At 41.2% G+C, this 22,914-nt stretch overlaps 1 protein-coding gene across 4 annotated transcripts in view; it reads left to right on the top strand.

The window, feature by feature from the left end:
• Positions 1-22,914, top strand: part of Camk1d (calcium/calmodulin dependent protein kinase ID) — a 411,853-nt gene that overhangs the window by 253,795 nt on the left and 135,144 nt on the right. For all 4 annotated transcript variants that reach the window (XM_038335313.1, XM_038335314.1, XM_038335315.1 and 1 more), the window contains one exon: positions 6,276-6,350. In XM_038335313.1, the coding sequence (XP_038191241.1) occupies positions 6,276-6,350 (75 nt within the window). The remainder of the gene's footprint in view (positions 1-6,275; positions 6,351-22,914) is intronic.

Raw genomic sequence — 22,914 nt, 5'->3', positions numbered from 1 at the left:
TGACAGATTAGTGATAAAAATTAATTGAAATCCCCTTTAACACCTCAGCTTGCTTCAGCAACATTATTGTCTTTAAATCATGCCCATTTCTTAGCAGCTTCGTGCTCTCCAAACAACAGTCCTCATGTGTGTGAGGTCCCCTTGGCCATGCTTTGGCAAAGCGGAGTGTTGACTTAATGGAGGTCAGCTATACAAGTAGGAAGAGTCACAGTCTCCACTTGGACTGTAACTGCATCCCCATCTCCTCTCTGTGCACTTTCTCTCTATTTTGATGGAGCAGATAGGAGCTCATGAGAAGTTGTTCGTGATTTTTACTTCCAGACCCTGTACTATTCTTTGTTTTTGAACACATCTTCTCTGTTCTTCTTCGATACACTGGGATTTCATCAGTCAAGAGGTTTACAGCCATTACCTTGAGAGCATTCATTAAGTTGAGGTGGTTCAACAAATCTCTGCACCCCTCAGAGTGTGTAGTGCACTGCTACTGATGAGACCGATACCTCTTATACAGACAACTCTGGTTTTATAGTCTCTTAGATGTATTTGCTCTAACTTAGGGTCATATGTTGCTTACTGTTGCTGTGATAAACACCATGAACAAAGCAACTTGGGGAGGAAAGGGCTTATTTGACTTACATGCTGGATCCCAGTCCATTGTAAAAAGGAAGTCAGCGAAGGAACTCAAGGTAGAATCCTGGAGGCAGACATGGAAGCGGAGACTATGGAGGAATGCTGCTTACTGACTTGCTTTTCACCTCTCCCTCAGCCTGCTTTTTGATACAACTCAGATCCACCTGCCCACAGTAGGCTGGTCCTTTCCATTTTGATCAGTAATCAAGAAAATACTCCACAGATGTGCCCACAGGCCACTCTAATGGAGGCATATTTTTTTCACTTGAGATTCCATCTTCCCAAATGATACTAGTATGTATTAAATTGACAAAAAATTCTATCCAACACACTTAGTTAATACAAAGTTATGTAAATAGCTTTAATATAGGTTTGGTTGCAAGAATAGGCTTAGATCAAACCCCAACAACGCAAATTATGAGTTATATCACCTTGAATACTTGACCTCCTATATGTTTGCCTCCCCCTTTAAAATGAGGAAAATAATATTTACTCTGTAAAGTTGTTGATATTAAATGAAATATTTAAAAATCCCCAGGGCCTGGTGGTGTACGTGAATGGGTAGGTACCTACTTAGCAGGTTGGAGGCCATGGGTTCAATTCTCAGTATAACAAGAACCAATGCACATACTTGACATATTCTTGAGGCTCAACAAATCATGTAATAAGACAGTGCTGTGAGCAGACTCAAAATAAAAAGATGAAACTGGTTCATTGCTAAGTTTGGATTTGTTATATCCCAGGGGGCCGAGGAAACTGCACTTATTACAAAAGAATCATAGTTGAGATGTTTAGGGAAACAATGTCAGAGATACTGTCACGTTTTGTAAACATAAAACAGTAAAATCTGAGATCCATCAGCCTGAGAAGCTGGACCTCAATGCACGGTAACATTCTGGAATAGGAAATTAAGCAGATGGTTTGTGATCATTTAGTAAAGACTGTAGTGGTTGCTAGGAGCCAACACGGGTTTCCTAAGAACAAATCTTCCCGAACACCCAATTTCTTTTTTAAATTGTCTTGAATGGCATAGAGCGTGGAGAAATGTCATTTCAGCAAAGTTTCTGGTTGTCTCATGAATAAATGGTAAAATATGGGCTCAATGATCGTCCTCAGGAGTTGGCAACTAAGTGGCAATCAAAGCCCACTGATCAATGTCAGTTAACGTGGTGGGGAGAGTCTCTTGTGGAATACAACTTTCCTATTTAAAGTTTTAAGTAGGAATCTAAAAAAGAACACACTGCATGGGTGCATAGCAGATAAGCAAATGGTCCAGATCTGGGAAGAGCGATAAATACAATGAATGAGTGAATCAAGATTTAGAATACCATGGCTGTCTAAAGCCCCGCATGGATACCACAAGGACTTAGTTCAAAGAAGCTTGGGGATGGAGCTGCTGCTCAGTGGTAGAGCGATTGCCTAACATGCTCAAGATACTGGGTTCAGTCCCCAGAGGTGCCAAAACTATGGCAACATCCACAAAACCAACAAAAAATGAAAGCTAAAAACTTTAATTCCTAAAGGTTAAGCCTGGGTAAGAAACAAAATCTGATTTGGTAAAAATGCAAGTGAAAATGAGCAGGTGGCTTAATGGACTCAAGCTTGTTTTCCTTCATATTCATTCACTCACTCACTCATTCATTCATTCCTTCAACAAATGTCTATGAAGTATACTCTCTGTCACGCCCTTCTGTGGTACTAGGGAGACAGTAGTGGCTGAAATCATTAAGATTCCCTACCTTCTCACGCGCGAACACTTACTCAGCTCATGAAAACAAGAGCCTTACATTACCATTTATTTGCATATGCATAATGTCTAGCTCATGTTGACTAATAGTTTCCCGATTACCTAATGCCCTGCTCTTGATAACTGTGTTTCACACCTGGGTCATTACTTTTGCTTGCAAAACAGTCTGGTCAAATGAACGCCCATGGAGTGGTGAGAGGCATAACGACTGTATTGTAAGGTAGTTGGTGGACGATGGATGGATGGATGACAAAAAGAAAATACTAGAAGGAGGCATTACGAACCTCACCAGTCGGCAGGCAGACACCGTAGCTTTAATCTCTATTGCTCCCATGATTCATGGCATCAATGCTAATGTCCAGTGACTATCAGGCTCCCTGGGAAGACTTCTTAGCTGTCGCCTGTGTGTGCTCCCTGGGACTGCGATGTCTTCATTGTCTTGTCCACCACTAAATTCCTAGTGCCAAGGAAGGACTGTGCCCGGCCTGAGGCAGACTCCCAGCAGACATCTGTTGAATGAATAAGGGAAAGAGGGGACTCAGCTGTGGTTGACATTTGTGGCACAGACCCCGTCCTTGCCGCAGAAATGGAAGGTGTCAGGTGTTTTTGTAAAGATAATCTATCAATTTTAAACTGGTAAGTTTAGTCTGTCTCTATCATAAGGAGTCTGGAGGGGGAGTAAGTGATTAAGCAGGTGTAGGAGGCCAGAATGTTTTCTTTCACCGTGTTCTAACAGCTCCAAGTTAATTAAAGCACTTTTCTTGAAGAGGCCATTTTAGGATTTATTTGAAATCACTCAAGTATGCTTATTCAAGCATTAACCATCGCAACACAACTCAGCCCCACCGTTTTCTTGAGACCATTGCCATAATGCTGACCCACACAGGACCCAGCTTTCTGTAACCTTAAATACAATACTAGAGTTTTAGAGTTTGGTGTTCAGTACTTAATTGTTCGTGGCTTGCTCCACTGAGACAAGCTTTTTGAAGATAGAACCTTTTGTTTTTTCTTGTATTCTTCCAGATACAGGAAACCCAGTGAGAGACACAGTGTTTGACTCACTGAAACACTAGTTGAAAGGGAGCGTTCATAGTGTCTTCTCAGCCATTTTGTCCCTATCTTCTGTGGTTCCTCTCTGGAATGCTCCAATGGATACAAAAATTAATTTTCTATCAACACTCAGTTAAGACATAGCAGGTTCTTTGCCCTACACCTAAGCTGGGCATTGTGGCCTTTGTTACAGCCTGCCTTTTCTGCTAGGCTAATGTTTTATACACAGCCGAGTCTCTGTATACAGTGAACTGGTTATTAAGGGCTGAATGACTGAATTCTTGAGCCCAAACAGCCTTCTTGGTTCAACTTTCAAAAATTGCCGGGGCCATAGGTGCGAATTTCTAAGCCCAGGTGTGATAAGATTCGGCATATCAAAACATAAGAGTCCCAAAGACACTTATATTCCATATTCATAACAGTGCAATATCTGGAACATATTTATACTGTTAAAGGTGTGTGTTATTTTCTAGAATTTGGAGGTAACTGTGACTCCATTATTCTCATTAGCAGCCCTCCATGTGATCCCTTTCATCTCAATTTTCTATAAATCTAGGCCCTGACAGCCCAAATTAATGTGACTAAGTAGAAATATTTATGCTCTTATGAAGGAAAATATGTACACAATATACACTTTCTTTGATAATATTCCTCATGCATAGCCAATAATGACAACTCCACAAATATCCCAGATCTTGGTTGTCCCCATTTAAGTTCTGGCTGTTTCTTTGGTAGCATGATTCATTTGACATAGTGGTATAACCCATTGCTGATACTCTTTTGCTTCGCTTGTACAGTAACTAATACTGGCAGGTAAGTAGGCGCCCTGCATGGGAGGCCTGTGAAATGTGAATTTAGTGTAATTATTTTAACTCCCACAAACAACCATGTTAACCAATAAGAGCTGCCGAAGTAAAAGCAGAGCATTGCCACTCTGCTAATTATCTTCTCTTCTCCCAACTCTAATCAAGAGAACCCTCTTGTTCATTTCACCCTTCGGCTTTCTTTTTGCAGAGGAAGCCGTCTGATACTCGGGGAAGCAACCCCTCCATTTTCACAAATACATATGGGATGTTTTTTCTTGTTGTTGAGTAACAACGACCTTTTACATTTCACCCATCCATTCTTGAAGCAAATATTTATTAAGCAGATCTGTTATAGGCACAAGAGGGGAAACAAATGAGTTGTGTGAATCTACTTTCAAGGGGCTCCCAAGAGTCTGCAAGCTCCATCTTGTCTTTAAGTGGTTCATCAGGAATGTCAGCAAAAGGCATGTGGTAAGAGCTAATTAGCTCATTGAGGAATGAAATGATTTTTCCCTCATATGCATTAAATAAACATTGAGTTTGACATTCTGAGCAGAAACTGCTCTTTGAGGAGAGTTCTAAGAGCTAGAATGAATCTGTTTCCTTCTTGGGCTGCTTTTGTTACTTTGATACTTTTTGTTACTTTGTTACTTTGAGACTCGGTGTGGTCCTAAGCCAGCAGCATCTGCATTTGGGTGAGAAATATAGATGTTAAGTCCTACCCTGGACCCACTAGATCAAAACTGCCTTGTCATCAGATCCCCGGGGGATTTATTTATGCACTTAAATTTGAAAATTGTTGATCTTGTCTCTCAAATATTTTTGTATACACTCTGTCTAGGGTCTTAAAATGAAGACTTCTGGGCTCTGCCCTGGTCTTGTAATATCCAGTCAAAGCCTGAGAATTTGCATTTGTGCCAAACTCCCCAGAAGATTCAAGGACTGCCTTTTAAGAACTTATTGATCATCCTTAGTTATGAGATTATCCTTGTAATTCTCTAACAGGAATATCAGGAATAACATGATATCAGGAGAAAGAGGAAATAAGAAATCTGACTATCCAGAGACAGGTGATGCTGAGGGATAATGCTCTTATACACTGTAAAGATTTGTTACTTATATTGTTTAATAAAATGCTGATTGGCCAGTAGCTAGGCAGGAAGTATAGGTGGGGCAACCACTAGGAATATTCTGGGAAGAGGAAAGGCAGAGATGCAGTCACCAGCCAAACACAGAGGAAGCAAGATGAGAATGCCTTACTGAGAAAAGGTACCAGTCCATGTGGCTAAACATAGACAAAAATTATGGGTTAATTTAAATTGTAAGAGATAGTTGATAATAAGCCTGAGCTAAGAGGCCAAATAGTTTATAATTAATATAAGCCTCTGTATTGATTTGGGACTGAATGGCTGCGGGACACAGGGTGGGTCAGAAAATTCTGTCTACATGTGATTTAAACATGTATTGTTTCTAAGATTTGAGAAGAAATTAGCTTTCCCATTTAGTTCACTTGGGAAACTGAATTTGTTGGTGGGATAGGTGTGAATTCCAGTGAGGTGGTCAGCCTGGTTTTCCTTTGCCTGCACTGGATTCATGAACATGACCATGAAACTGTTCCCTGGAGTATACTGGCTGTTTGGAGGGATGGACCCACACATAGGTGGCTCTTTAAACTTGTCTTCAGTCCCTGCATTGAGACAATGGAAAGCAGTTGTGTGCTACCCAGGAAGTTCAGCCATTTGATGTACAGCTATGTGAGAAAATATAGTATTGAGAGATTTGGTCCATGGCATACATGTTCAGCAGCAGCATTCAGTGCGGTGTTACTAGCTGTGGGCTCCTAAGGCCTTGGGGATGATGAAGAGAAGGGACTGAGGGAGTAAGGAGTTGAGAAATACATTTGGAACAATGTGGTGGAAAGTCTTCAATGTCTTATCAAGGAATTGGGATTCTATCATGTCACTTTTGTTCCCTGTCATGACCTTTTTTCAAGTATAATTGTCCTTACCATTGTGTGTGTGCTTTCTGTTTTTTACTTTTAGGATTAAACATGAAAACATTGTTGCCCTGGAAGATATTTATGAAAGTCCGAATCACCTGTACTTGGTCATGCAACTGTAAGTACCTTGTCTGATGAATACTGAGGGGTATGATTGCCAGTGCCTAAACAAATGAATGCTGGGGGCCTGTGAGGCAACAAAACACGATGATGTCTGTAGGGTACTGAGAGCAAAGGTCATCATCATACAGGGCACCCAGGCACCTTTAGACCGAACAGGCTCATTCTGCTGCTGCTGGATCCCACAGCTGGGGTCCACGCCACTATCGCACTGTGCCTCTGTGGCTGTCTCATCTGCCAGGGCCAAATGTTGCCGAAAGACGCGTCAGTGGGCCAAGTATGAGGAACACTTTGCTCTCATTTCTAGGAGAGACTCCCACCCCGTCTTCATTTCCAGGGATGCTGGGGGAGGAAAGCAGATGGCAGCTTGTGCTCCGTCCCTTCCCTTCTCTCCTCTGGTGGATAGTTACATTCACTTGTGACTGAACTGTGGATTCGTGATAAACACAAAAAAGGAAAGTATTACTGGAGTCAGATGGTGACATTGCCACCTCCATTAGGCTGTCCCTGGATTCCACCAACACCTAGGATTTCTGAGACAGGGAGGAAGCAAGAATGTCAGATAGAGATGACTTATAAACGTGTTTTAAAATTTAAGGCAAAATTATCTTTCTTACTACATAAATGCTTGACTTTAAGTGCATGATTGCCGGTTACATCCCATTCTTTATTTACTAGAATTAAATATTAGACATGTCTTAGAATGTTGGGACATCTCCATGATGTAAATGTGTATAAGTAGATGCTGGGACACCACACTACTGAGTCCCGTAACTGAGAGAAGTGTTGCTGAAAATCAGAATATAGACAATGAATTTGATTGTTTATTAATGAGATTCTGACTTTGACTTTCCACAGATGTACAGAAGAATTGGGGTTAAGTTAGTTTAATGAATGGTTTTTCATGTTCTCTCTTCCTTGTGGATGTTTCCGTAACTTCATCTTCTGGAGATCATTTTGATACCAGAAAGTATCTATCGGTTCATTTCTTTTTCATATTTAATCGCCTTAAAAATGTTTTCATGAGTGATTGTATTTTGGATAAATAATTTACAAATGTCCCAGTTGGAAGTGTCTGTCTGATTTTCTCTGACACGGACAGTAAGTCAGGCTAAGCAGCTGTTTTATGGCTTAGAGTGTGAACTGCCCAGTTACCCAGGAATCTCCCTTACTACTCTGCTATTTGGTTTTTCGAGACAGGGTTTCTCTGTGGCTTTGGAGCCTGTCCTTGAACTAGCTCTTGTAGACCAGGCTTGTCTTGAACTCACAGAGATCTGCCTGCCTCTGCCTCCCGAGTGCTGGGATTAAAGGCGTGCGCCACCGCCACCGAGCAGTATTCTGCTCTCTTGTTAGTTATGTATATTGCACATTTCTCTTTTTCTTTCCTAACCAGTAATAACTCTCCCCAGATTTAGAGACAGTCACTAAATACACTCTTTGTTTTGTGTAGTGCTTCCTCTCTAAAGATATAAATGAGTCATTTTCAATTATTGGTTGCCTAGCAGGAAGTATAAAACATTTTGACAATGAGCAAAAGCCCCATATAATATCATCTGTGTTCTGAACTGCATGGCTTTTTTTTTTTTTTTTGTTAACGCAAAATGACTAATACTAGAATCAGAACCCCAAGGTCTTTGCATTTATTTACTTCAGGTTTGTATGGAAATATATTACCTATCACTTTAAGGACCCCAGAGATGGAAATCTCAGCTGTGCCACCGACTGGGTGAATCTGGGCAATTGACCAGGCCTCACTGAGGACCAGTTTCTATAACGGGCAAAGGAGAAGATGGTAATGTTTACTTTAGGGATGGGGTGGGGAATGTGTGGGAAATGGTCATGGAGAACAGGTCCTCAGTATGGGCAGGTTTCTCGGTGGACAGCTGTATCGTTTCATCAGGACGCTCTTCAGATTTTAATGAGATGAAGTCCAAATAGACCTCAATTTTACTTCTCTTGAAAGTAAAGAGATCAATGGCTTGATCATGCTCTCACCAGCAGAAACGTATGAAAAGAGGAGTCGGCCCAAGAACAGTCAAGTCTGGAACAGACCCAGTCATAGACCAAACCTGACACAGACATCCTCATCCTCCTCAGACTCTCAGCTGAGAACGTCTTCTCGTGGTGGCTGCTAGTGACAGCTTCATTAGCACGAACGGCACTTACTGAGACTTCTTAGTGTCTGAGAGGAATTAGGCAGAAGCCAACTAACTTTCGGTGGGCGCTCTGGATCTATTTGTTTGGTAAATCCCGATCTAAACGTGGTGGATGTTTGAATGACCTAAAGAACAAAGCTGTGTGCCTGCACTGGATATGCCATTGACAACATGTTAACTTGTACCCATTCATGTTTCTTTGGTTTTCAGTTTCCTTTTAGGAATCAATTTTAACGAAGTGTAAATCACACAGAATATATTGCATTTCATTGGATGGGATATCTTGGGGATGAGCATAACACCACCATTTCTGGTCCTCTCAGAAAGACTCCTTTCTATGTGTTCCTTTCAGCCCCTCCTTCACTGACCTGTGGTCCAATCAATGATGTAACTGTCACAGGAGTTTTTATTTTGTATTCTAAACTATGGAAATGGAGTAATATGTACTCATTTGCATCTGACGTAATTCACTCACAGGGATAGCCTATACTCAGTGTCTTGGTTGAAAAGAACTTTAATTTTCTAAATTGCTTTGATAGCTTTGTCAAAAACTAATTGCCTGGGCCAGCGATAAGGATTGGGAGGTAAAGCAGGCTTGCTGCCAAGCCTGGCAGCCTGAGTTTAATCCTTGGGTCACATACGGTAGAAAGAGAGAACAAGCCTGGCAAGTTGCTTACTAAAGTCTACAAGTGCTATGGCACACACAAAATACCCATACACACCAACACACACACACAAAATACCCATACACACCAACACACATACACAAAATACTTATACACACCAATACACACACACAAAATACCCATACACACCAACACACACAAAATACCCATACACACCAACACACACACAAAATACTCATACACACCAATACACACACACAAAATACCCATACACACCAACACACACAAAATACCCATACACACCAACACACACAAATTACCCATACACACCACACACACCACACCAATACACACAAAATACGCATAAACACCAACATACACACACACACAATACCCATACACACCAACATACACAATATACCCATACACACCAACACACACACACACAAAATACCCATACACACCAACACACACACAAAATACTCATACACACCAATACACACACAAAATACCCATACACACCAACACATACAAAATACCCATACACACCAACACACACACAAAATGCCCATACACACCAATACACACACAATACCCATACACACCAACACACACAAAATACCCATACACACCAACACACACAAATTACCCATACACACCAACACACACACACAAAATACGCATAAACACCAACATACACACACACACACAAAATACCCATACACACCAACACACACAAAATACCCATATACACCAACACACACAAAATACCCATACACACCAACACACACACACACACACACAAATGTGATGAATGTTTTTGTTATCTATTACTTGGTCATATTTTTGTACTCATTATTCTGTTCTATGCATCTGTTCTTGTATCAAAATTATGCAATATCTCAACTCTAAAGTAAATCTTAAAACTAGGTATACTTTATTCCCTTATTATATTTCCCTTTCTTTTATCATTTATTATTTTATAAAATAACTTTGGCATTCTTAAAAATAGATTGCTCATATGAATTTTTAAATCAAATTTTGAGAGTTGTTGGTAGACATCTTGTTTGGAATTGCATGGAATGAATATAAACAAAACCGTGAGAACAATTAACAACTTAAATTCGAGCTTTAATTCATAAGCACAACTTGTTTCTCTATTTAGGTCTTTTATTAAACTTAGCCTACATTTTACAGTTTTCAGCATATGGGCTTTGCTCAGTTTAATCTGAACTATTTCATTTTATTGATGCTGTTGTAACTGAATGCTATTTTATTAAAATGGGTAAAATACAATGAACTTTTATAAGTGATTCCCATGGTAGTTCAAGTAGTTGTTTTATGTTTTGTTTTATTTTTTATCATTTTCTGCATCAATTCTTGTTAATTCTCAAAAGAATTATATGTAGCAAAACTTTAATAATTTAGTTTTATTTACCAAGTATATTTTAAGGTAATATATGTCTTTGAAATAGCTTTTGTCATATATTTTGGGAATTCATATAAAACAACTCTGACCTTCCCTCTCTTCCATTATCTAAATTAAATGTTTTTAAAAAAGATAAACAAGAAAGAAAAAAAGACATGGACCGAAACCCCTTGCCGTCTCAGAATACAGTATTATTGGAAAGACTTGGACTTGCTTTGGGAATGTGTAGGCTGTGTGATTATTTTGTCATTGTATTGGGTTTTATTTGCCAAAGCCTGATAGCATTTCCCTCCTGAAATTTGTTGTATAGTTTTTGGTTCTGAATCAGTGGAAAGTGGTTTTGTTCTATTGGGTTTTGTTTGCTTGTTTATGTTTGCTTTCGTTTTTGACTCACTTGAAAAGCCCTTTATTTCTAAATATGTAGGATTTAGAATAGAACATTTGGGAGTACTGGATTTCGCAATATTTGTGCTTGGGAGGGTTTTGGTTTCCTAGGAAACATCACCCTCAGCACCAAGGCTCCTCAACACTCTAACTCCGTTGCTTTTATAATTGCTATCTCCATTCTGAGGGTGGGATGGATTCGTCCTATGCTGCTATGGGAAAGATTAATTGTTTAGGGTGTGTTTATGTACATTTTATTTGTGTCTTGAACAAATATATTTTTTCAGAATGCTATTTGGGGGGCAATCTTCTATAGATAGTAAAAGACTGAGATCACACTGATATAACTTATAGATGAGAGATCAGTTTAAATTTCTGTCTCATCTATCTTTGCTTGTAGACTATCAGTCCTGTATTTAGAAAGGCCACCTCTCTTACTTTCCCCCTTCATATCTATAGTGGGTTCCATAAGCTGCAAGCTGAAGTATACATTTAAAGGACTGCAGAGATGGTTCTGGAGATAAAGAGCTCTCCATGCAAGCATGAGGACTTGTGTTCATATTCCCCGAACCAACATGAAGCTAGATACAACAACACACATTTATAATCCCAGTGTTCTTGCTGCAAGGTGAGAGATGGAAACAGGAGAATTCTTGTAGCTCAGATAGCCTGGCATACACCTGCCTCAAAAAAAAAAAAAAAAAAAAAAAAAGAGGCAAGACCCAACACCTGAGATTTTTCTCTGACCTTGACACAGGCATTATGGCATGCACACACCCTCATATGCACATGTACATATTTGAATATTTATGCATACACCTAAACAAGCGAAAGAATATGTTGGAAATAGTTTTGTAGAAAAGGCAGATTGTATTGCTGTTGTGCTTTGCCACCGTTCCAATAAGACTTTAGGCTCCATACATGGGTACCTTCTGAATCTCTGTCTCCAGCCTAGGACTATTCAGAAGTTTCACTTTGCTGTGTGATAAGTACCATTCAAAATCTCCACAAAATCTGTTTATCCTGGTGCCTGTCTCATCTTAACAAATGGCAGCCCCCTTCTTCCAACATCTTGGGCCTCAGAATCTGGAGTCATCTTACATCCATCTTTTTCACACAACAAATTCAGCCACCCAATGTCACCAACAATACACTATCACAGCTATTGCCCAGGCCCAAGGGACCCATTCTTCTTTCCCCAACCTTACCATTGTAGGTGTTTTTTATTGTTGTGAAGAGATACTTTGACCACGGCAACTCTTATAAAGGAAAACATTTAATTGGTGTGGCTTAGAGTTTCAGAGGTTTAGTCCATTATCATCATGGTGGGAGGCATGGTGGTGTGCAGGCAGACATGGTGCTGGAAAAGGAACTGAGAGTTGTACATCTTAATCCAAAGGCAACAGGAAGTGAACTGAGACACTGGGCATGGCTTGAGCATATATGAAACCTCAAAACCCACCCCCAGAGTAACACACTTCCTTCAACAAGGCCATACCTACTCCATTGAAGTCACTCCTCCTAATACTGACACTTCCCCTGACCTTATGGGGGCCAAGTACATTCAAACTACTGCAGTGTGCTAGCCAGATTCTTGTTGAGGACTTCCATTGACTTCCTATCTCAATTTCTATTGTCTTTGTCTTTACAAACAGTTTAGAGCAGCTTCCAGGATTGCATCAGCCCTGACATACTGTAAAGCTCCTGACCTCTTGTCCTACCTCTCTCTTTCCCTTTCATTCAACTGCATCCAGATCTATCTGTCTGTCTGTCTGTCTGTCTGTCTGTCTGTCTGTCTGTCTCATCTATCTCTATCCATTCATCTATCTATCCATCCATACATCTACTTACCCATCCATCCATCCATCTGTCCATCCGTCCGTCCATTCGTCCGTCTGTCTATCTTTACTATTTAGTGTGAATACACATTGCATGTGAAGGACAGAGGACAACTTTCAGAAGCATCTGTTTCCTTCCACCATGTGGGGCCAGTGGTTTCAACGGGGTCATCAGGCTTGGTAGCAAGCCCTTTTGCCAGCTGTTGGCCTTCCCTTAGATCTCTAATGCTCTTGTGGAATTTAGAGAAGTCTGGAATTTAGGGATTTCTGCTAGATGCCATTTTTAAAGGTCTTTTCCTATCTTACTTGTATAAAATCCCCCCTAGTCCTACTTTAGACATGTTTATTCCCCGTCTCTTCCCCCAACATTATTTCTCTCTATAACACTTTTCACCCTTAGAAAAGTTAATCTCTACTTTGTTGCCTGTGGGAATGGCACTTGTACACTGTATGGAACACTTAATAAACATATGTTCTGTACTCAGACTGCTCATCAGATCGTACACTTTTAAAATATATGTTCAAGGACTACACAGATGGTTCAAGGGTAAAGAGCTCCTCTTTCTCTTCCAGAGGATCTGAGTTCAGTTCCCAGCACCCATACTGAGCAGCTCACAACTTCAGAGGATCTGACACCCTCTTCTGACTTCTGCAGGTGCCTGTACCCCTGTGAATATACCCTTTCATACATAATAAAAATAAAATAAATCATTAAAATGTTTTTCAATTAATGTTACATAGAAAAGGAATGGTGATTAATAAATATGTCTGTTTTTCTTATTTAATCTTTACAACAAACTTTACAGTTTTATGTGGAGAAACTGACCAGAGAGACTGAATCTTTTGATTAAGGCAGCAAGTAACCCATCATGTACCCTTGACCAATGTAGTATAATGTTCCAATAATATTTTTTAAGCAAACCAATTTGTATTTATCAATGTGAATAATTCATTTTACCTGGAATGCCTCATTAATTATGATTCTGTCAATATTTTAAAATGCATAGAAGAAAGATTATTTAATAATAGCATAGGAATTTACCTGGAAAATCTCATTCTGTTCACAATCACTCTGTTTTTTCTCTTATGTAATTTTTAAAAGCACAGTGACTGAATGGATGAATGATTTTTGCCAATATGGTGATTTATTTTGTATTGCTTATTCTAGGTGAGATGCAAATATTTCTAATACTTATTTCATTCCATGATAACATTCAAATATGAATAATATAACCAGATACCTGCTGAGATTTAATACCTAAGAATTAAACATATACTCTTTGAAGAATACTCATTCAGTTCCCAAGTAGCCCAGGACATGAAAATATATGCAGTTTCCAAGAGAAAATGTGTTTTATCTACTGTGTTGTCTTGTGTATGAAGCTATTTAACAGTTCCCTCTTTGGGGGATAGGGCCACCGATGTTAGCTTTCATGGGGATATTGTATTCATAATTTATACACTGTGTTCCCAGAAACATTTTTAATTAGAACACAAATTATCACTTTCAATAGAAAGCCTTCGGTAAGTAGTCGAGCACAATAGTGAAGGAAAATGTGTTTCTGAATATAATACCTTAGTATATTTACATATAAATTACTGAAATCTTATCTTCACTTACCGCACACGGCTAATTAAGAACTCGGTAGGCCTGTAGTTTCTGCTCAATATTGGGAGAGTAGTTAGGATTTTTATGGCATAAAACATAGAGGATCCTCTTTAGTGGCTCTCTTTGCACAGAGGTGATAACCCACCATGGCTGCACAGAGGTGGTGATAACCCACCATGGTGGCACAGGGGTGATGATAACCCATCATGGCTGCACAGGGGTGATGGTAACCCATCATGGCGGCACAGAGGTGGTGATAACCCACCATGGCTGCACAGGGGTGGTGATAACCCACCATGGCTGCTTTCTTTCAGGATTGTCCTCTGTGTTCTGAGGGGAGACACCCTTGAAGAAGGGTGATAAGTGTTAGGCAGATGAACGTAGGGCTGAGGGAGGTGGCTTGTGCTCCTGGCAGAAGGGTCTGCTTCCGACAGAGGTCTTATTCTGGAACCTGTCTGGTACAGAGTCTGGTCTGTGAGTGTCGGTTGGACCCAGGAATGCCTGAGTCTGTAGGGGTGAGTCTATATGAGGTTGCGCCTATGAGGGACTCTGTCTATAAGGGTTCATCTTTGATGAGTTTTGTCCTTCGGGGGCTCAACTTGACTGGCTTACAGGGAGGTATGTGACATCTTGGTAGGCAATAGCATCTGGAGACCCTGACAGATGCCAGCTTGGTATTTCTGGTTACTGCTGCTCGTATATCACGCAGATACCACCTGGGTAGCTATTGGAATAGAAAGGTTTAGAGAGCGGCAAAGACAGAAACCAAACGGTCCAATATAATCTTGAACAAGCGTTATTAGATTCAACTATATGAAATTGCTAGAAAATAGTCATGCTTTCCTTCATCTTTTTAAATTCACGAGTTTACAAATGTTTTATTTCCAGGACTTGGGGCAGAAACTAAGACCTTATTCTGGCTAGATAGGAGCTTTACCACTGAACTATATCCCTAAGCCCTGCAAACATCTTTTAAGGATCTTTTAAAAATTGATTCTTATGTATATATGTGTGTGTGCCTGTTTGTCTATTGTGTGCCCTGTGCATGAGGTGTCCTGTGGAGGCCAGAAGAGAGCATCAGATCCTTGGGAATGGAATTACAGGCAGCTGTGAACCACCCCACGTGGGTGCTGGGAACCAAACCTAGGTCCCCTGCAAGAGCAGCAAGTGCCTTTTAGCCACTGAACCATCGATCCAGCCTCCATGTCTTACATGGCTTTTACTCTGTGCCACACAATTTGGTAGCTGAGTTGTGTTTCCTTTAAAGTTGTCCCTTGGTTTTCCTCCTGATTTCTTCTGTGGTCCACTGGTCGTTGAGGAGTATTTTGTTTAGTTTCTATGCTTGTGAATTTGCTAGTTGTCCTTCTGATGTTGATTTCTGGTTCCCATCCCTTGTGGGACAAATAGACGCTTTGCAGGATTTTAGTCCTTTTCAAATTTACTAGCACCTGTTTTGTGGACTAACCTATGACTTACTCTGGAGAATACCCCACTCCATCTAGACAGACGGGTGCTTCTGCTGTTGTTGGCTGGAATGGAGCTCTTATATCTGTCAGGTCATGTTGGTCTACAGTGGGTAGGTCCTGCATTTCTTTTGTGGTATTTTGTTGACTTGTGCTATCTTTTATTGATAGTGTTGCTGAAGGCTCCTATTAAGTTGTTGCTCTGTCAGGTTCCACTAATGCTTCACATACCCTAGAACTCCAATGCTCACTCCTGGTGTGTTTATTGTCATGCTGAATTAACCTCTTTGGGATATATACTGTCATTTGCCTCTCGTAGCAGGTTTTAGCTCTTTGTAATCATGTCTTAAATGTGTTTTTTTTTTTTACTTTTAATACATCTTATGGTACTTTTAAAGATACTATATTCCCCATTTGACCCAATCTGCATGGCAAATATCTCTGACCACTAATGAATGAGATCCTAAATTATGCATAGCTTTAAAATACCATAACTCTTTCGGGGGTGGTGTTCTGAAGAACACTGTCATGGCCTTGTGTTAGGCAAATATTTTACCAACAAGCTGCAATGCTCCAGCCTCAGATAAAATCTTGCCATTATAGAAACCCTTATAAAATCTTCTGAAAGTATCATCTGGTCACTGGTACTCACTTTTGAGAAGTCATAAAAGTACACACAGAGAAGAAATGGGTTTTGAATATAGAGCATCAATTTCACTCACTTATCCACGGACAGATTGCACAGATAATGTATTTCGTTTAAGCATTCTTGTAATAACCGAAAGTCAGCAGGCTCAGACTTGTAAGATACAAAAATATAGAACGGATCGTTGCTGACGTTATTTCCAATTCCCTAGCAGATTGAAAACTTGGAGCTTATACAAAGAGCACCTGCACCGTGATGAATTTCAGAGTGTATTAGATTAGACATTCTAGTCTGCGATGCTCCGGGACCGCCAGTCTATGTGACGGCTTAATCAAAGGAGCCGAGCTCTGCTCTGACCCAGCCAGCGTCCTCGTGCAGATTCAACGTATGGGTTCCCTCTGAGGGTGTGTTCTCGTAGTGTTCCTGTTTCTCAAAAGCGTCTGCTCAGCTCAGGCTTGTAAGCCCTCTCCTTTCTCTGTGCATCATGGCACTCTGAGTTGCCACAGTACCACACGGGCTTCTTGATGCTCTGCGTCTATCCCGCAGCCCCCCTCTGCTCCCCGGCACCTCCATCTGGCTACCTTGACACTCTTCCTGGAGCTTGTCTACTCTGCTAGGCATTCCCTGCAATTATAGAATTGTACCCTCATCAAGGAGAGTAATTGCTGTGAACTGTAATCACCCCCTCTAGACTGTGTGATTCCAGCGACCTGTTCTTAGAGAAATCATCTCTTTCCTGAAATCCTGTAACCTTCACCTGCATTTGTCATTACATCTCATTCATTCATTCATTCATCCACTCACTCACTCACTCACTCAAGAAATATTTATGGAGCCCTATAACAGGGCTGGTATTATTAGCTGGGAGGCTATAACAATGACTAAACATTCTATGCTTATGAAACTTAAATAATGGGAGGAAAAAGAGACGGTAGTCAAACAGTTTAATAAGTCATTGAGTATACACAAGCGACTACTAAAGTCTTCTGAGGAAAATTATAAAGGAGGGCAAAGCATGCTTGAAGGTGGGTGGGTAGGTAGTGCAAAATGGCATGGCGGCATTTGAGTGTAGACCTATAAGAGGTGAAATGGTGCCACAGAGCCCGGCCCCACCCAGAGTCTGAACACTTTTCTCTCGTCATCTGAAAACTCTTCATCATTCTGACCTTTGAATGTGTGGCTCCTACGTGAAGTTGGATTTGACAACGGGGCTTGTGTCACAAGAGACTGGGTACAAGTGTACAGCTGTGTGCATCTCTTTTAATCACTTTCTGTGGCTGTGATAAATACATGACCGAAAGCAACTTAGAGGAAAGGGCCTGTTTCAGCTTCCAGAGGAGATCCAGTTCTGATGGCAGGAGGCGGGGCACTGGAAATCTGAGGCTGACCTGGCAGGGCAGTCAGGAAGTAGAGAAAGAGAGGAAAGAGGGAGAGACAGAGACAGACAGAGAGAGAGAGAGAGAGACAGAGAAAGGAGAGAGACACAGAGAGGCAGAGACAGACAGACAGACAGACAGACAGACACACACACACACACACACACGGGGGAAAGAGAGACAGACAGACAGAGACAGGCAGAGACAGAGAAAGGAGAGAGACACACACAGAGGCAAAGAGAGAGAGACAGAGACAAAAAGAGAGAAAGGAGAGACAGAGAGAGAAAGGAGACATACACACACACACACACACACACACACAGAGAGAGAGAGAGAGAGAGAGAGAGAGAGAGAGAGAGAGAGAGAGAGAGAGAGAGAGGAGCCAGGTTCTAAAATCTCAAATTCAGCTTCCAGTAACATACTTACTCAGCAAATCTCTACCTTCAAAAGGTTCCTTTACTCCTCAAACAGTGCCACTACTGGGGACCAGGTGTTCAGATACATGAGCCTATGGGGGACAGTTCTATAAATCACTGCAACATCTAATAAGCCCATGCAGAGTGACACCCCAGGTATGTACAGCAGGTATGTATGACCGCTCAAGTAAGCATTACAGAAGGGAGGGGACATGCCATCAACTAGCAATTAGACCACATGAAAAGAAGGGGAGATCTTTTCTGCCTGCTCTTGAGCCAGGAGTCTGTCTCCCTTCTTCCAATAGTTGGATTTAGTTACTGAAAATTCTAACTGGCAGTGGTTGGTTGTACATATTTATAGGGCATGGTGTGAGTTTTCTCAATGCATGTATAAAATGTAATGGGCATTAAGTTTGCTGGAAAATCCATAACCTAAAACATTTATTACTTCCCTGTTTTGAGAACATTCAAAAAACCCAGTCTAGTAGCTATTTTGAAATTTATAGCTAACTCTGTCCTCAGTTAGAGGTCATTTCTCCTCTACAGTTGTACCATAGCCTTTAGCCATCCTCTCCTGCCCTCGCCATCCTTCCCTGCCTGTGGGCGTGTTACACCCTCTACTCTGATTTCAGCTTCTTAAGCCTCTGCATGTAAATAAGAACATTTTTAAAAAAATCTTTCTGACCTATTTTACTTAACAAATTGCCCTTCACACTTTGCCATGTTGCTGTCTTCATTGTCCATGGGGACCACCGCACTGTGACTTTCCCATCGGTTCCCGCTGTAGGACTCTGCCTGAAGTAATACAGCCTCATGACCCCTTTCCAACAGGGCGGCCTGGGGCAGCCGGCACTCGGCGGTTCTCCACCTCTGCCCAGGCTTCTCATCCAGCCTAACACCTTTTAGAACCCTACCCCTGCGGTTATTCTGGCAGTCTCTTTTCTTCTTAGCCTGATGCATCTACCTTGCAAATGCAAAAAAAAAAAAAAAAAAAAAAAAAAAAAAAAAAAAAAAAATCCCACATCAGTGCCCTATCTGTATTCTCTGCAGCTGAGCTGCTAGGGTCCTGTGGTGACATTTGCATAGTGAGAATTAGACTCAGCCCCCCCATGGCTCTGACCTCCTTTCCTGCTCCTTGAAGACACTCCTGTTCAGTTCCATTTTTCCCTAAGTCTACCTTGATTTTTGTAAGCTTTCTGCTCTAAGATAGAAGAATATATTTATTCAACTGGTGTCAGACCTCCTTAGAACCAAATCCCCACATTTTGGTTGCATTGCTTAATAAAACAGTTGGATCTTTTTTTTTTTTTTAGAATTTTACTTATGTGTTTTGCCTACATGTATGTGTGTGCATTGCCCTTAGAGGCCAGAAAGGGGCATCAGATTCCCGGCCGTGGAATTACAGATGCTTGTAAACTGCCATATGGGTGCTGGGGATCAAATTCAGGTCTTCATTGCTGAGCCGCTTATCCAGCCCCACAGTTGGAAACTTTTAATTACTGTGTTACATTAAGTGACCTCAGTAGTAGTATTTGAAGTTAGTAGCCAATTGCAGTCACTGATTGGAGCCAAATCTTGAAACATATCCCTATAAAAGAAATGGAACAAATTAAATGATAAGAGCTCAAATACTGTATGAGTTTTCAAAAATCTATAATTGTACTCTGGAATAGCTTGGTCTGTGGAAAATATCTTGGTGGATTTCTATTTTTTATTGGATAATTTTATATCTGTCTAGCAGAGAGAGAAGATGAAGAGTGTGATTACATTATTGCATCCAGCTTTGAGAAAGCACAAGAAATCTGCTAATAGGAACAGTTTATTTTACAAGGTTTATCTTTTTTAAAGTGTCAAAGAGAACAGCAAACAATAGATGGGGGGACGGCTGAGCTGGTAAAGTGCTTGCCCTGAGCATGGCGCACCCAGAAAGCCAGGCATGGTGGCGCACCCTTGCTACCCTGGTGCTGGAAAGGGAGGTCTCTGGGACCTGACAGAAAGTGGAAAGGATGAATGCATGGGCGGTTTGAAACTCAGAAATCATAAAAACGTGACTTCGAAGGTTATATTACAAATACACAGAAATAATGAATTGAAAAGGTATATTCTTCAGACGGGGCTGTAGAAGCAGTTTTTAATTTAAAGTAATCAAAGCATGTGAATTCTGCCAAGATGAATTATTCTGCTTAGACTATTTCCTGTTAGGTATTTGTAGAAAGAAGTTAAAATGTTTTTTGCTTTAATATACTTTGTTATAAGTGATTTAACAAATTTGAAATAGTTATAAAGTTTTATTTTTTAAGTTTGGATTCTGGGGATCAAATCACATGAGGTCTACACATAATAAGAAAATTACTGTTACACACACGGCCTTCTGACATTCTACTTTTCCTTCTTTATTTTTATTGTTGTTCTTTTAATTTTTAAGTATTTAGTGTGTGTGTGTGAACGTGTGCATGCATATGACGGAGAGAGAATGTGCTCTGTGGACTATATGATATCCCAGATGGAAATGAGAGTCAAATAGCTGATACACCATCTGCATGCTTTTCCAAAGGCCCCTGCAGAATTAAGACTTCCCTCCAACAGATTACAACCATGGTTTCTCCTAACTCTGCCACATTAAACCGTGACCTTTGCATTTTGCAAGTTCTTGGGAGCACAGGGCATGACTGAGTTCCAGTCCCTTGTGTAGGTACCATTGCTAATGACTGTCCCTCTCACCGTTAGGGTTTCTGTGTGGCTCGTTGAGTTCGCTCTAACATCTGCTTTCCTGAGCTGATCGGCGTGGTGAGCTGATAGTAAAGGCCCAGCCTCCTTCTGGGGAGCCTGAGTTCTCCATCACCGGTTTTCAGGAATAGCTCTTCTGTGGCCGAATTATGCATATTCTTATTGAGAAAAGCTGCCCCAGGCTGCCTCACTGCTCTGTCACAGGGCTTGGCAGAGAGGGGATGGCGCTGTGGAGTGGGAACCGAGTCATGGCTGATGAAGGGCAGGTGGGCGCCCGGAGATGGATTGACTCAGCTTTCCGGACAGATGAGTGAGGAGTACCGGAAGTGAAGACTGCAGGAGGTTCTGCAGAGATCAGGAAGGCGAGGTGGGACGCTGCCTGGCTCGCATCTGTCCTTCAGGTCCATCTTATTTTATTCCATTGTCTCACAACAGCAGCTGTCCCTCTGCGAGTGACTGGAGGAGAGCTGAGCCATTCACCATGCATGTGAAGAACCCCATTTTTCTGAATTTGAGTCCCAGCAGCCTGAGCCTTGCAGCATAGCACAGCACTGAAAAGCAGACCGGGCCAGGCATGTCTGCAGTTTGCTTCCAAGCTTCTTTGTCAGTCTTTCTGGGAGTTAGTGTCTTTTATACACTGGGTGTTATTATGTCATTTATGTCTTATGTGCAACTGAAAATTTTATGTCTGGATAATTACCTTTGTGTGTGCTGATCTGGGATAATTGCAAAGATACGGCGCTAATGAATATGCCCAGCTTGTCACCGTGTGTGGTGTACTCTAAATCTGTGCTTTCAAGGAAAGCTACTTGGACATGCATAGGCATCTATGATTGGGAAGAACTGGAGGAATTTATAGAAAACTGGTAGGGACCAATTCTCAGCTTTATAATTGGATGTTTAAAGTGGGGCAGGAACTTATTTTCTGTCTTACATAGTAACGTTTGTGTGTATGTGTATATATGGGTGTGTGTGCATGTTCACAAGTATTGATATATGTTTATGTGCATGCACAAATTGTGCAGCAGAGTACAGATTTATGCTTGCACATACATGTGGAGTTCAGAGGATAACCCCAGATATCTTCCACCTTTTGATAAGACAGGATCTCCCATTGGAACTCCACCAAGTAAGCTAAACTAGTTGAATTGTAAGCTTCCAGGGTTTCGCCTGTTCCCACCTCCTGTCTTGCCGTCTCTGAGATTACAAGAACATGCCTCAGTGCCCAGCTTATTACAAGAGCTCTGGGAATAAAGGTCAGGTCCTTAATCTTGTTAGGTGAGTGTTTTACTGGTGGAGTCACCTCTCTAGCCCTTGAGGTTTTCTTAAACCTTAATAAATAAGATATGGGGTTGACGAGATGACCCGGTAGATAATAGTATTTGCTATGCACCCTTGTAAAGGCGGAGCAGAGACAGGCAGATCCTGCGGGCCTCACTGGCTAGCCAGTCTAGCCAAAACGACGAGCTTCAGGTTCAATGTTATAAAATAAGATGAAGAATGAAGGAAGAAGACACTTGATAGCCCCGCAGACCTCTACATGTGGACATGTCTACCTGCACGCACATGTCCATACACTGTACACACACTTACAATGAAGACAGAAAAATTGGGCATGTAAGAAAGCTCCATTTGGGCCTCTTCCCGGAGAGTTACGGTTTCATTGTACAGATCCCTTCCCAGGTCTCAGAGAAGCCCCAGTCTTCTCGAGCAGACCACATCTCTCACCACTAACCTCCAACAGTAGCTATTGTGTGCCACTGGTAATTCTCGCAGTAGCGAGAATCAATTATCACTCTGACCAAAAATAATTCACAGTGCTGCCATAATCAGAACCTAATCCTTGCTCCGCAAAGGTGTGAGGGAAGAAGAGGGGTGGTTCTCCTGATGTG

This window comes from Arvicola amphibius, chromosome 6 (genome assembly GCF_903992535.2).
Source record: "Arvicola amphibius chromosome 6, mArvAmp1.2, whole genome shotgun sequence".
NCBI lineage: Eukaryota > Metazoa > Chordata > Mammalia > Rodentia > Cricetidae > Arvicola > Arvicola amphibius.
This window is presented reverse-complemented; position numbering and strand designations above follow the sequence as displayed.